A 14,802-nucleotide genomic window follows, 5' to 3' on the forward strand; every position below is an offset into this window, starting at 1 on the left:
TTCCAGGAGGGTGACTGTGAGAGCCTGGGTCTTCCTCTGTGTCACTGGCAGCCAGGAGGTGACAGGGAAGCCACCCCTGGGCGTGTCAGCACTGATGGGCTATGCACTCACAGTCCCGTGCAAGTGACTGTCCTGCACGGCTGAGTCTGAGGCGTGGTGCGGTGGAACACGCTTGTGCGGGGGCCTCCAGGCGAGCTCATGGCACTGGGGGATACGTTGGGCCTCCCTACTCTGGCCGATGGGGCCCAAGCAGCAGGACCCCCAGCCCAGACGAGGCCGTCGGCCATGGGCCTCACAGGCGTACCCCCCGCCCCCCCTCGCGGGCTCAGAGCCCCGGGCTTAAGAGTTCCTGGCTAGCCCAGGTGCTATAAATAAGATCGGGGAGGCATGAGATAGATCTTCATAAGCCCCTGCGCCAGGGCCCCTCCGCACTAGGGATCCCCTGCAGGTACCCCCACATTCTGAGAGGCCTCAGCCTGTACCTGGGGGGAAAAGCTAGGTGCCACCGGGCCCTGCCAGCACGGCACGGGCGCCAGGAAAGACGGCAGCCTTGGCGACACCCTTCCCTGACTTGGGCTGCACAGAACAGCCCGTGCTGGCTGGGCCACGACCTGGGGCAGGACACAGCCAGGAACCGGAAGCAAGGACGCCCTCCTCGTGGCAGGCCGGGGGCGAGGAGGGCGGCCCTGGTGCGCGCGCACTCACGCGTGGTTCGATCTAGAGCGTGAGCCGCTCTGAACAGAAAGATGGAAGCAGGTTGACCAGCACATTTATTAGCGTGGACCCGAGGATGACCCCCAAGGACATGACCCAAGGGGCGCAGACTGGTCAGGGACCAGCCTGAGGTTATACAACCTTGCCCACCCCAGCAGCAGCACCCCCGAGGGGGCCGCGCAGCCCGCCCCTCCAGATGCTTTGGCCTCAGCTCGGCCACCTCTATGCTCCCTCTCCATTCCTGAACCCCAGCCTCCGAGAACCCCCCTCCTCACAGCCCAGCCACCTGGGGATGGGGGCAGGAACACAACCCTGGGAGGGTTCCCGGGGCGAGGGTGGGGTGGAGGTGGTCAGGCCAGATAAAGGAAGAAAACAGATAAGTAGGCCGGGCGGGTGAGTAGAACCTGGGGTCTCCTGGGGAGAGGGGGGCAAGAGGAAGGAGGGCCCCGCTCCCAAGCAGTCATCCTCAGAACACCCCCTACCCAGGGCAATCTGAAGGAGGAAACAATTTGCTATGTTCCCCCTGTTCAGCCTCAGTTTCCTCATCTGTGGAATGGGTGCTGGAGGGTGTGCCTGCCCCACAGGCTGGGCGCCAGCCTCCGAGCTCGCTGTAATGAGGGATGACAGCATCACCTGTGGAGGTGAGGGCCCCCCACCGCAGGCCAGAGTGAGCCCTTCCACCCCACAGCCACCCGCAGTCTCCAGGGGCCAGTAACCTCCTGAGGTCACCCAGCGCGTGGCGCGCGGTGACTGGCTGCACAAGGCAGGCCTGGCTCTGGTTAATCGCTCCATAAATGCCATCTGAGGTCACTGTTAAGGGATGCAGGAGGTTGCATGCCCGGGCAGTTGGCCGGGGCACCCCCACTCCAGGCAGGTGACTGCGGCTTGTTTTCCTGGACCTCGGCCACTGACTCAGGCTCCCTTTCCTGCCCCCCCCAACTCGGGCGCCCCCAGGCGAAAGCAAAGGGCCTGGGGCGGCAGGAAAGGGGCGGGGCAAGGTACCAGCTGCGTACCCTGAAACGGCGTCCCAGGGGTCCGAGTAGAGATGCGCCCGAGTCGTCGGCTCCTCCGACCCCGACCCCGAGTTCAGCAACATTCAAGGAGCGCCCTCATTTACAGGGCGAGTGGCCCGGACCGGGCAGCGCCCCAAGGCCCTGGCCAGCAGGCAGGGGCGGGGGCCAGCGTGCGTCACCGCCCGCCTGGCCCCCCGCCCCCTGCCCGCCCAAACTCCACCCCAGGGAAGGCGGTGCGGATAAAGGCTCCGGGCCGCCCTCTCGGCCCCAGACCTACCCCGACACTGAGCTCTCGTCCAGGACGTGGGCACACTCCGGACTGCTGGGAGCTCGGACTGGCCGCGTGGGGTGAGTTGTGGGCAAGACCTTGCGGGCCAAGGAGAGGTTCCCCACTCTAGGCTCCCGAGGGTGTCCCACTTTTCTTTGTTCTTGGGTCAGGCAGGGTTCGGGGTGTCTCCAGACCTGGGAAGACCCCTCAGGGCATGGAAAGGGAGGGGCGAGGTGCAGCCAGCACCGCCTGGTGGGGACCTTAGCCCCCGCCCCGCCCCCCGGGCACTCCCCCTCCCCCGAGTGACCTTGAGGTAGTCGCGGTTCCAGCCTGTTTCCCTGGCTGTGCGGCCCCAGTGTCTTGCTTTAGAGGCTTCGCACTCCTAGCATGGCTCTCCCCAAGCCCGCAGTCGGCCGGTCTCTCCTCTGCCCCAGGCAGCCTCGGCGCCCCCTCCTCCTCGAGACTCCGGGCAGCGCTGCCGGGCGGGGCCGGCAGAGGGCGCGCCGGCGCTGCTGACTCACCGCAGTCCCGAGCGGAGCGGCGCGCGAAGGCGCAGCCAGGGACGCCGCGTCACGTCACAGCTCGGGCGGGTGCGACTCGGGAAGCGGGCCCGGTCCGTGGGCCGGGGGTGGGACGCGATGTGGCACCGGCGCGGGAGGGGCCCCCCAGCACCGGCCACGTCACCGAGATGCAGGCTTCGCCCTCAGCGTCACCTCTCGCCGGGACCTTGCGCCCCGGGATAGGGCCGCCCGTCGGAACGACCCTTGAGTGAGCTGCCAAGCCAGGGTCCGGCCACGAGGCACGGGGAATGCCTCGCGCTTCCGCTCGCAGTGGCTTCCCGGAGGGGCGCGGTGGGAGGCCCCGACGTTTCTGTCCTCTAGCGGTGCGGGTACAATGTCTGCCCCCACGCCGTGCCTCACAGAGCCCGGGTCCCGCACCCTCCCGGGCCGCTCACCCTTTGTTGCGGGCGCGGGGCCTTATGAATGGCCCCCGGCGCGGGCGGGGGCCCGGGGGCCGGCCTCAGCGGCGCCAGCCCCGCCCCCGCCGCGCTCCCCTTGGCCACTGGTCCGGGGGCGGGACGAGGGGCGGGCCCGGCGGCCACGTGGGGCAGGGCCGCAGCGGCCCCCATTGGCCGACCCGTGCGGCCGGCTGGGCGTTCGGCGCGCGTCGATTGGCCGGCGTGAGGCCGGCGGAGTAAGTAGTGAATGGGAGGGGGCGGCAGCCCCGCCCCAAGAACGTTGATACATTATAACTTTTTTTTCTTGTTACTTTCACCCCCAGATCCTCCGAGCCGCGGTGGCTGCGGCTGTTGCTAAGGGAGGGGACGCGCCGGGAAGCGCGGCCCGAGCGGCAGACCGCACTGATCGCGGCTGGCCAGCGGCGCCCCCTCCTCCGGGACCCTCCCTCGCAACCGCCCCTGAAAGGAGCCGCGAGTGCAGTCCCCACCCCTGGAAGGCACCCCGACGAGTCGACGCGACCCCGGAGCGCCACTCAGATTTCTGATTTCTGATTCTTCATCCGCTTCTGGGACCTTCACGAAGGGGACGCGCGCTGCTCCCCCGACCCTAGGGGCTCCGAGGACCCCGGTTTGGGGAGCACCTGCCCTGCCCGGAGGCGCGGCGAGGATTGGTGGCGCCTCACGTACCTCAGCCCCCCAGCGCGGGCCGGGGATGGAGCCGCAGCCCGGCGGTGCCCGGAGCTGCCGGCGCGGGGCCCCCGGCGGCGCCTGCGAGCTGGGCCCGGCAGTCGAGGCGGCGCCCATGAGCTTGGCCATCCACAGCACGACGGGCACCCGCTACGAGCTGTCGGTGCCCCCCGATGAGACGGTGGAGGGCCTGCGCAAGCGGCTGTCCCAGCGCCTCAAAGTACCCAAGGAGCGCCTGGCGCTGCTCCACAAAGACACGTAGGTACCCCGCGCCGCCCGGCTCCCGCGACCTCCCCACCCGTGCCCGCCGCCCCCTCGGGCCCAGGCCCCGGGGCGGGAACAAAGAGCGCGCCGCTTGGGGAAGGAAGGGGGCGGCCAGACTGGGGGGCGGGGGCGCGCCGCGCGCTCTCGGGCGCCCTCTGCTCGGCCGTGCTTGCCTTGGCCCCCTCCCCCGCCCGGGGTCGCTGCACAAAGGCGGCTTCTAGGGCGCCCCCGGCCGGGCTTAAGCGCCCCCCCTCTCGTAGGAAAGCAGGAGCCCTGGGGCGGGGAGAGGGTCCTGGCTGTGAGAGTGGGGGGCGCGGCCGCTGCCTCCAGCCTGTGTCCTCGCCGGCTTCCGCAACTGCTCGGGCGGCCCCCTCTGCGTCTGGCTGTCTCTTCCCCCACTTGCGTTCTCTGCCCCCCTTTGTTCTCGCCACCGAGCGCCCCCCGCAGCCTCCCCTCCCCCCTGGTATTTAAATCGCCTCCAGCCCGGGGAGCCCTCCTCCCTCGGGCCTCCGGGGACACGCTGTGTCCATCCCCAGCGGAGGGGCCCCATTGGGGGAGGGGCGGGAGGGGGAGGGTCTCCTTTGTCTAAGAGGCGGCCGGCGGCCTCCACCAGGGAGGGAGGGAGGAGGGGGAGCCCGGCCGGCAAAGCCCCTAAAGGCTAAGCCCTGTGGCCTCACGAAGGCGAGCCCAGGGCTAGAGCCCCTGAACCCCAGGCAGGTGGCCCTGGGGTGGCTCGGAGGGTGGCATGGGGCATACGGGGGCTCGGGCGATTAAAATGTGCCTTGCTGAGGTGCACAGAGGGTGCCCCAGTCTTGAGTTGGGGTCCCTTGAGGGAAGGGGTCTGAACCGCGAGCGTGGGGCTCCTGGGTCCAGGTGGTGATCTCGCCCCCACACTCAGGATCCTGGATCTGGGGGCCAGAAAGAGGTGGGGGAGGAAGGACTCTGTCTCCCAGCGAGCACAGAGCACAGCCCTCCCCCGCGGCCTCCGCTTCCGCGTCCCTGCCTGTCTCCGCGGAGCCTCACCCTCTTCCTTCCTCCCCCCCCAGCCGGCTCAGTTCGGGGAAGCTGCAGGAGTTCGGCGTGGGGGATGGCAGCAAGCTGACTCTCGTGCCCACCGTGGAGGCGGGCCTCATGGTAAATGGCTGGGGCCCTGTGCCCTGGAGGCTCCGACGTGGGCGGGCAGCCCCCTCTCGCCAGGACTGTCCAGTCACACACACACGGAACCCCTCGCCTGCCAGGGAAGCCCCCCAGCTAGCAGGGCCCCCAGCGCCCGTGCCCAGGCCCTGGCCGGGAGTGGTGCTCAGGGCCGCCTCCCCCTCTCTTTGTAGTCTCAGGCCTCGAGGCCGGAACAGTCTGTGATGCAGGCCCTGGAGAGCTTGACGGAGACCCAGGTGAGACCCGCGCCGCCCTGCCGGCCCGCGGGGTCGCAGGCCCAGTGCCCGGCCCCTCTGGGGAGCCCGGGGTTGTTTGTGCTCCCGGGAGGCCTGTCGGGAGGGGACGGCCGGCCGCCCCGCCTTCGTGCCAGCTCGGCCTGGTCATCCAGCTTCCTCTTCCTCCTCCCCCCTGCACTCACCACCTGACCTTGAGGGCCTTCTCTCCCACGGTGGCCGCCATGGGGGAGGGGGTGAGCTTTCACAAGCCAGCCTGCAGGGTGACCTTGGCCCTTGCTCCCACCTTAGGGCCTTTGTACCCAAAGCCCCACCACCCCCTGGTCTCCAGGGCCTCTGAACTTTCCTTGGGGCGACCTCTTTTAGTTTCTGCTGGGGGAGTGCTGGTCTGGGTGACACTCCTTCCGTGACCCCATTGTGAGGGTGGGGAGTCACCACTCCCGTCCTTTTCTGGCCTTTGTTCTCTGCCCCCAGGCATGGAGGGGGCACGGGGGCGCGGCCTAGACAGGATGTTAGGAAAATATTCAGCAACCCGCCAGGAGGGGGTGAGGAGGAGGCTGGGGCTGGCCGGCCCGCGGTTCCCGGTTTTGTTGCAGCCCTTTTTTTTCTTTTTCCCTCCTTTCCTCATTTTTCTGGTGGCGGGGCCCTCCTCCCAAGAGAGTGACACAGGCCTCAGCTATCCGCCTGCTGCCAGGGTGGGGGAAGCAGGCTGCTGCCCGCCCTGCCGAGGGGGTGGGCAGGTTCCCGGCCTCCGGCTGGGCCGGCCACAGGAAACCTGCTCAGCCGCTTCCCTTCCTCCTGCCCCGGGCCCTCGCCCCCTCCCCGACATGTAGCATCCTGCCCTCCCGCAGCTGGCTAGTGCGGAGGAGGGGGCCGGGAGCTGGGTGGTCTGCCATGGGGGTGGGCAGAGAGCGGGGGAGGGGGTCCAGGAGCCAGGTGGGGGTTCCTGGGCCAATGTGAACTGAGCTCCTTGCTCCTGGAGGTGGGGGCCTGCGGTTAGCAGGGGGGCCCCGGGGCGTGTTTGGTTCACATCCGCCCTGGGGTGCCTGCGTCAGGAGGGAGGAGATGGGGGTGCTGGGCGGAGCATCGAGGCTCTCAGGGCTGCTCCCTGCCTGGCACCGCGTCATGCCTGCCCGCTAGCCCTCCCCAGGGAGGAAGTTGCGGGAGGGAGTGGGGGGACACCCCCTTTTCTCTTGGGAGCCACCCTAGGCCCTTCCCGCAGCGGGTATTTTCTGGGGGCTGGGGCATCGTGCAGACTGGGTTGTGGGGTCGGGGGCTGCACACTGCCCGCCTCCCTCACCCTGCCTGAAGCCCCCGAGCAGAGAAGGTTACACCAGCGGCTGCCAGTAGAGAGCTGGGAGGCGGTGGCTCTGAGTCATCCAGGCCTGTGTCACTTCTCAGAAACCTCCGCCCCCCCCACCCCGGCCCCTGGGGAGACTTCTGCACTGGCCAGGCCCCAAGTGCAGACCAAGGTCAGATGCACCCCACACCCGCTGTGTGGGGGACCCTTGATAGGAGTTCTTGTCTGTGGGCTGTGTCGAGGCCCCGGGGGAATGGGTCAGGGCCCCCCCACCTCCCAGCAGTGAGGCCTCCTCATCAGCTCCTGCCCCGCCCCCGACAGATAAATATTTATCTTGAGAAAGCAAAGGTTAGGACGAAGAATTTGTCCAGGAATTCCGCCCACTCGCGGCTTGTCGGGCTGGCCTGACTGGGCAGGGGGCCGTGTAGGTGCCTCTATCCTGGTCACAGGGAGAGAGAGAGGGTCTAGGGCCCCAGAGGGTGGAGAGAAGAGGAGGATTATTTGAAAGCAGTGCCCGCCAGCTGGGTCCCGCCCCCTCTGGCCTTAGTTTCCCCTTGCAAGAACCAAGCTGGCCAGGGAGGGCCAGCCCCCCCCACCACCACCGTCTGACGTGCCTCTGTCCCCCACAGCCCCCAGCGGCGCCCGGGCCGGGCCGGGCTGGCGGAGGCGGCTTCCGGAAATACCGATTCATTTTATTTAAGCATCCGTGGCACCGACAGGGACCCCAGAGCCCAGAGAGGGGCGGCGAGAGGCCCCAGGTCACACAGCGTGGGGGGCCGGGCCGGGCCGGGCCGGGGCGCTGCAGGCTGGGCCCCCGGGGCTGACAGGCCACTCTCCGCAGGTCAGTGACTTCCTGTCGGGCCGTTCGCCGCTGACCTTGGCGCTTCGGGTGGGTGACCACATGATGTTCGTCCAGCTTCAGCTTGCAGCCCAGCACGCCCCGCTGCAGCACCGCCACGTGCTGGCCACCGCCGCCGCGGCCCGCGGGGACGCCAGCATGGCCGCCCCCACGGCCTCGCCCTGCCGGCCCGTGTCCAGTGCCGCCCGCATCCCCCCCGTGCCCACCAGCCCCGCCCCCACGTCCCCCTCGCCCGTCACCGCCGGCTCCTTCCGATCCCACTCGGCCTCCACCACCTGCCCTGAGGTGAGTCTGGGGGGACGGAGCTTGGCCTGGGAGCTCAAGGGCGGGTCACCCTTGGACGCAACCGATGGGTGGGGACTTGGGGCGCCCACTGCGCCCCTGGTATTGAGGGTCATTCCTGGACCCCAGGCTGTGGGGCGGTGTTGCACCCTGAGCTCACGCACCTCCCTCCCCCATCAGCAGATGGACTGCTCCCCTGCTGCCAGCACGGGGACCAGCCCCGCGTCCACCCCCGTGGGCAGCCCCGCGTCCCGCTCCCGCAAGCCTGGCGCCGTCATCGAGAGCTTCGTGAACCACGCCCCCGGGGTCTTCTCAGGGACCTTCTCCGGTAGGTGGCAGGGTTCACACGTATGTGTCCCAGGGGCGGCCGCATGCACATACACGGGGGTGGGGGGGTGGGGGAACCACCATGTCGCCCTGGGGCTCCCACACACGCCTGCGACTCTGCGGCAGGGCACGCCCGGGTTCCTGCCCCCGGGCACTGACCGGCGCCCCTGCTCCCTGCAGGCACGCTGCACCCCAACTGCCAGGACAGCAGCGGGCGGCCGCGGCGTGACATCGGCACCATCCTGCAGATCCTCAACGACCTCCTCAGCGCCACGCGGCACTACCAGGGCGTGCCCCCCTCCCTGACCCAGCTGCGCTGCCACGCGCAGTGCACCCCCGCCTCGCCCGCCCCGGACCTCGCCCCCAAAACTACCTCCTGTGAGAAGCTGGCGGCCCCCGCCTCCCTGAGCCAGGCCCGCGTGGGCAAGCCCCCGGGTGAGTGTCGGGCGCCCCGCCCCGCCCGTCCCTGCTGCTCAAGGCCCCTCTGTGTGCTGCTCCGAGCAGCTGACCCGCCGTGGCGGGGGGGCCGCCAGCTGCCGCCGGCCTCGCTGGGGGAGAGCCTGCAGAAAAGGGAGCGTGTGTTGGGGGCACAAAGTGTCCTTGTGCCCTCCTGGGAGGGGTCCGTCCTCACTTCCTCTTTGCCCCCTCACCCCCCTCGCCCCCCAGCACCTTCTCCAGATGGCAGGTGGGGCCTCTGAATGGCCAAGTCGGGCTGAGGAGGGGCCCAGCTTCCCCTCTGTCCAATGGGCCCGTGCACCCACCCCCACACCCGCCCCCAACCTGGTTGTCCCATAAGTCTGGAGGCGTGAGAAAGGGTGGCGCTGCTCTGTCCCGCGGGCCCCTGGCCTAGGCCATGAAGGGGAAACTGAGGCACAAGCCTGCATGCCAGTCCTTTGTCGCAGGGGGAGCTGGATGGGCTCAAGCTGCTGTGAACTTGTGTCGCGGTTGTCATGAGCGCCAGTCTTGGACTCGGCCCTACCCCTGCGGGCTCATGGCCGGCACAGGGGAGGTGGGGACAACTGTTAAGAAACCTGCGTTTCCCAGGGGTCTGGTGGACATTCTCGACCTGCTCCCTTGCTGTGTCTGCCTCTTGGAAGCATTTGCTGGAGGTCCTTGTCTTTGGGGGACCGGGCCTCTCCCCAGGGGTTCACGGCCACCGCCTTCTCCACAGGGGACCGGCTGCGGCAGACGGAAAACCGCGCCACGCGCTGCAAGGTGGAGCGCCTGCAGCTGCTGCTCCAGCAGAAACGGCTCCGCAGGAAGGCGCGGCGTGACGCCCGCGGCCCCTACCACTGGCCGCCCAGCCGCAAGGCCGGCCGCAGCGACAGCAGCAGCGGAGGCGGCGGCGGCGGCCCCAGCGAGGCCGCGGGCTTGGGCCTCGACTTCGAGGACTCCGTCTGGAAGCCAGAGGTCAACCCCGACATCAAGTCGGAGTTCGTGGTGGCCTAGGAACCGTGTCCCTCTCTCCGGCCCAGGGTGGCTGAGAGCATCGCCCGGCGTAGGCGGGCAGGAGGACAGGCGGTGGGTGCCGCAGGAGGCCTCCCCCTCCCCATCCGGGGTCCTTCTGGGTTTTTTAAATTTCATTTCTCACCATGGTTTTCCAAACTCTCCGTGGCCTTGCGTTCCAGCCTCCTCGGTTCAGCTCCCACCTCCTCTCCCCTCCCTCCTGGCCACACCAGGTCCTTTCCGCCCACCCTCCCCAGCTCCAAATATGTAGCAGTCTTTCCAGATGGTTCAGAGCAGAGACAAGGAAGCCGCCCCCACCCCTTCCGCCGGCTCCGCCGCTACCCCACCCTCTTCAGGTTAAAGTCAAAACATAGATGCCTCACATGCACTTTACAGACAGGGGAGGGGGCACGGAGACGAGCCCCGCTGCCAACTCCGGCCCCCCTCCCCCCAGCCAGCCGGGCCGCAGGCTCCAAACACCGCCCGGGAACCACAGGGCCTGTTTCTCTTCCACGTCTGTGCTTTTTTCTCTTCTCGGTTTCATTTTCCTGGAAAAGAAAAGCTGTTTCAGGGGAGAGGCTAGCCAGAGCCTGCCTTGGGGTTCAGGTGGGGGTGTGGGACCCTTTTCTGCCAGGAAAGGAAAGGGAAGGAGGGGAACAGACCCGTGGCCAGCTCTTGCTGGCCACGCACTGTGCGGTTTCCTCCGAGGCCACACTCCTGCCCCACCCTGTTTTTTTCCCCTGAGTTTGGGGTATTTATAGACTATTAATTTTCTGACTGAGCCAATAGTGGTTGGGAACCTCTTGAAAAATTAGGAGAGAAATGGCTGGGGGGTGATGGAGATGCCCCCAGCCCTCCTTTCTGGCCTGAGGGATCTGGGCCTGTGGGCTATCTGAGTGGAGTGGGGGCCCTGTGGCTCCCAGGAGGGGAAGGGGTGCTGAGCTGTGAATCCCCCCAGTAGGGGCGTCGCCAAGTAGCATTAACCCCTGGGGGGTTCGCTGCTGGTCTAATTTGGAACCTCCCCACTCATGCCCATACCCCAGGGGTCTCTGGCCCCCCACAGCAGACAGACACCCTATTGGGGCCATTTCAATGGGGGTGGAGTTTATTTTTCATTCACTTTTTTTTTTACTGATAAATGGAGATGTTTGGGTCCTCCCCCCCATACCTGTCTTGTCCTGGCCCCACCTGTCTGTCCTGCGCAATGCCCCACCCCCTGCCCGGCCCACTCCCTATTGTCCTACCTGTAGGTGAACCCCAAGTCCTCACCCCTCCTCGTTATGTGTTTGAAGTTAATGGTTCAGATGTGAACATCATGTGTTAACTGTAGCTCTGTAAATTTTTTTGTGGGGGGTGGGCAGGGAGGGGTCGGAGGGTTGGGGGGGATTCGAGAAATTTTTTTTCATTTTCCAAAAAAAGAAAAAAGAAAGAAAAAAGGCGGGTTTGTTTTTGAAGAGCTATCTTGGATACCTATTTAAATGTGTGTTCTTTTTTTGTTTTTTAACGATTTTTAAATAATATCTGTGCCTCCGCGGGTCTGAGGGTGGAGGCCCCAGGCAGGAACCGGCTCCCCCCACCCCGCTGCCCTCTCCAGGGCCCCCCCAAGAAAGCATTACCCGCCCTGGGGGGTGGAGGTCAGGCTGTGGGGTGTCCCAGCGACTTGAGTGAGTTTCCTGTACGAAAACAAAATTGGAAAAGAAAAAAATTTACACAAACACCGTGATTTCAAGTAATAAACAAAATGAAATGCAAGTGGCTGTCTTCCTGCTCCCCTCGGGGCTGGGGGGGGCGTGACAGGAGGGGGTCTTTCTGAAGATCTGTCTGGGTGGGATGCTGGGGTCTCCCCACCTGGAGTCTGAAATGGGGAGGGCTGCATCCCACGACGAATCCCAGGCCCCCCCCCCTGCTCGGGATGAGGGTGGGCAGGAAGCCGCCCCAGCAGGGGAGGGAGGGGCAGGCCACTTCCCGGTACCCAAGGCCGGAAGTCCTGCAGGGTGTGGGCACAGGCTGCCCGCTTGCTGCTTGGGGCCTCGCCCTCTCGGTTCCCAGCTCTGGTGGGCCTGGACTGGAGCCCCCTCCCCTCAGCATGCCACCAGGGCCCTCCTGTGCTAGACTGCCAGGAGTCGCAGTCCAGCAGAGGGGCCGTGATTCCCAGGGGACCTGAGGCTGCCGTTTGAGGCTTCCCAGTGTTACTTGGCCCTGGGTGAACCCCATCTCTGGCCTCGCACGGATCTTGCATTCCCGTGTTCCCCAGCCCTGACCACCGGCATGGAGCCTCCAGGCCTCCGCCTAGGCCATGCCCTCCCCAGCCACCTGCTCCGCCTGGGAACTTCCTCAGTCTGCCTCTCCCACCCTGCTGCCTGGGGCCAGCCCTCTCTGGGGTCCCACCTTCACCCACTTTGGGGTTGTGCAGACTCGGGACAATCATAATACTTAGTCATTTTACACGGATTTCCCCACAGAACCACAGCAACCTGAGAAAACTAATTGCACTCCCATTGGATAGATAAGAAACCAGACCCAAAGGGGAGCCTCGCGAGCCCAGGGTGTTTGTGAAATCATGACCACCACCCACCACCCGGGCGGTTGCTGACGGCCCAAGCCTCAGCTCCAGGGACCTCGGGAGGGAAGGGAAACAGGCCCCCTCCCGGGAGAGTCCTGGGGGCATCTTGAGGAGGCCCTTCGGCTCCTCCCACCTCCGAGCTACCCCCCAAAATCACTGCCCGCCCACGGCAGGAAGGTAGGATGTCCAGGTCAGGCTGATCCCTCCAGACCTCAATGTCAGCAGCGCAACCGTCCCCCGCGGGGTGGCGGAAGCGTGGGTGGGACAGCTCAGGTGGAACTCCTGGCCCTACAGCCGGGCCCTGGGGTGGGGGTGGGGGATGAGAGCCAAGGGCCATGACCCAGGTGACCGCCTTAGAGCTGGGTGGGGGATGCGGAAGGAGGGTGTCGACAGAGAAACCCGCTGAATCACAGGGCTGTGTCTGCACGCTGCAGGGCGCGGGTGGGGGTGGTGGCACTTGCCCAGATGCCCAGGGACCCACCCCTCGGGGCTGCCTGGCGCCCAGCCGAGGGACGCGAGGGTCACCTCCCCGGAGTCCTAGGAGAACCCAACACCGAGTAAGTGCTGCAAGCCCACAGGGCACACACGTGCAAGGGTCGGAGTCGGAGTGCCTCGCTCAGGAGGTGCAGCGGCCGGCGGGGCGACAGCCCAAGCCACGCAGGGGTGGGAGGCACAGAAAGGTAAATCGAGGCCCAGAGAGAGAAGGGCCTGCCTGGCTCGCTGGGGGCGGGGTCGGCCTTGCACCGCCCCCTGCCCCCAAGAGGAAAATTCTGAATGGGAGGAGGCGGCCCCCGGAAACCCGCAGGGATGGAAACGCGGTTTCCAGGGCAACGCGCCGCGAAACCGGCCTGACGTCACCGCGGGGAGGGCCCTCCCGCCCCCGTCCTCGGGTCAAACGGTCCAGGCCCCGCCCACCCCCGGGGACACAACATTGGTGGCCGCCCCGTTGCCTCCTTAGCACGCACCAATAGCAGCGCGGGATTGCCGCCGGGAGGCGGGACTGCGGCGTGGCCTGCGCACGCGCGGCGGGAGGCGTTCGGCTCCCTCCCTCTGGCCGCAGGTTTGAGGGCGACGGCTACGCTTGGACGGAAGAGAGGGCGTTCCCCGGGGCCCCCAGCACCCGCGGGCTCATGTGCACCCCTCCTTCTTCGCCCAGGCACTGTCTGCTTCCCCTACCCCCACGACCCCGCGTGAGCGACCCCTGCGCTGGGGAAGCCCCGGGAACCCAAAGAGGACACTTTGGCTGAGGCTTTGCCAAAGGAATAGGAGTCTGCCAAATAGAGGAAGAGGGAATGGGTGTCCCAGGTGGCGGGCGCGGCGTGTGCAAAGACCTGGAGACGTGAAAGCAGGTGCATTTGGGGGCAGCCGAGAAGGCAGACTGGGAGGGAGAGAAACAAAAGGCCAGAACCAGAAAGAGTGATTCCCCCAAGTCTTGTTTGGAGGATGAGCTGGGGACCAGGGAGGAGGAGCAGGAGGGCAGAGCCGAGGCCAGAAGATCCCAGAGGGGCCTGGAGGCTGGGCCTGGGCCCAGCAGAGAAGCGCGAGGAGCGACAGATGGGGCGTCTTGTGATGGGGACCTTCAGCTCTCAGCTAGGGGACTGGCAGGGAGACTGCAGGGAGCCAGGGGATTGGAGGAAGGACTCCTCTGAGCACCTGGCCCGCCTCGAGGCAGGAGCGGGGTCGTGGTTAGGGCGACAGGAAGTCCACGTTGCTGCCTGGCTGTGGCTCAGATTGGGCTGTGACCTGGAGTCGCTCAGAGAAGGCCTCGGTCAGCATGAGCAGGGTGGCCTTTGTCGACAGGGTAGGATGTGAGCCAAACCTTTGGTCCAAGGCAGAGGGCCCGAGACTGAGACCAGCTTCAGCGCCGGCGGTGTGGACAGGCGTGGCCATCAAGACATGGAGCCTGAGGCCAGGTGGTGGCTCACAGGTGGGCCACAGTCCTGGGTTGTGATGAGGCCAGTGTAGGCGGGCAGGAGAAGGTCACTTGGGTCACAGTTTTCTCCTTGGGGGGCTGGCTGCCGCGTTTAAAATGCCAAAGGCCGCGGGGATCGCTTGCGTGGAGAAGCCAGGCCCCAGGCGGGGCCGGTGTGCGGAGGTGGGGTGAGCGGCGCACCCCCGGCCCTGGGCGAGGGCCCGAGCATAGCAGGCCCCACCTGGCTCGGCCGGACCCGCCCTCCTCTCAGGTGCCTCGGGAATGGGAGTTACTAAGCCGAGGGCGCTGGCGCCCAACCCAGGAGTCATGACTCCAGCCCCACCCACGGCCGTCCAGCCCTGGGACGGCAGAGGACCGGCGTCCTCTGGTGTCACTTGGGACAGGTGAGCAGCCCGGCCCGTGGGTGGGGGCGGGGCCGCTGTCACCTGGGGCGGCGCTTCCGCGACTGGCCTCTCCTGAGACTGTCCTCGACCGAGTGGCCTCTGTCTGCCCTGCTCCCCTTCTCTGGCTCTGTCTCCGTCCCCTCTCCCGCTTCCCTTCTGCCTCCCTCAGTCTCTCGGCCTGTCTCTCTTCCCATCTGGGTCTCCCTCTATTTTCGTCCAGTCTCCGTTCCACCGGCCCCTCCCCCACTTCCGCCCCCTCGCTGGGGCCCCGTCCCTCACCCCCGGCACACATTCCAGCCTCCACCCCCGCCTTGCCGCCCATCCCTACCGCCAGCTGCTGCTTTGCTGGGTGCCCAGGACGGAGGGAGTGGGCTCGGGCGGGGGTCACGGGCGGGGCGCGGGTGGAGGTGGGGAGGG

The 14,802-nt window shown here is 67.0% G+C and overlaps 1 protein-coding gene across 3 annotated transcripts; it reads left to right on the top strand.

Moving 5' to 3' along the window:
- The first annotated feature begins 1,994 nt into the window (after nucleotides 1-1,994).
- Nucleotides 1,995-11,258, top strand: MIDN (midnolin). 3 transcript variants are annotated; one of them, XM_016126605.2, is made up of 9 exons: nucleotides 1,995-2,075; nucleotides 3,277-3,898; nucleotides 4,951-5,038; nucleotides 5,233-5,295; nucleotides 7,222-7,350; nucleotides 7,434-7,736; nucleotides 7,914-8,061; nucleotides 8,241-8,495; nucleotides 9,232-11,258. In XM_016126605.2, exons 2-9 carry the CDS (start codon nucleotides 3,666-3,668, stop codon nucleotides 9,507-9,509), a joined length of 1,497 nt encoding a protein of 498 aa, XP_015982091.1. In that variant the 5' UTR covers nucleotides 1,995-2,075; nucleotides 3,277-3,665; the 3' UTR covers nucleotides 9,510-11,258. The 3 variants fall into 3 exon arrangements, with proteins under 3 accessions (XP_015982091.1, XP_015982092.1, XP_015982094.1); XM_016126606.2 differs by having other exon boundaries at nucleotides 7,917-8,061; XM_016126608.2 differs by lacking the exon at nucleotides 7,222-7,350.
- The last annotated feature ends 3,544 nt before the right edge of the window (nucleotides 11,259-14,802 follow it).

This window comes from Rousettus aegyptiacus, unplaced genomic scaffold, assembly GCF_014176215.1.
Source record: "Rousettus aegyptiacus isolate mRouAeg1 unplaced genomic scaffold, mRouAeg1.p scaffold_m13_p_16, whole genome shotgun sequence".
NCBI classification, from domain to species: domain Eukaryota; kingdom Metazoa; phylum Chordata; class Mammalia; order Chiroptera; family Pteropodidae; genus Rousettus; species Rousettus aegyptiacus.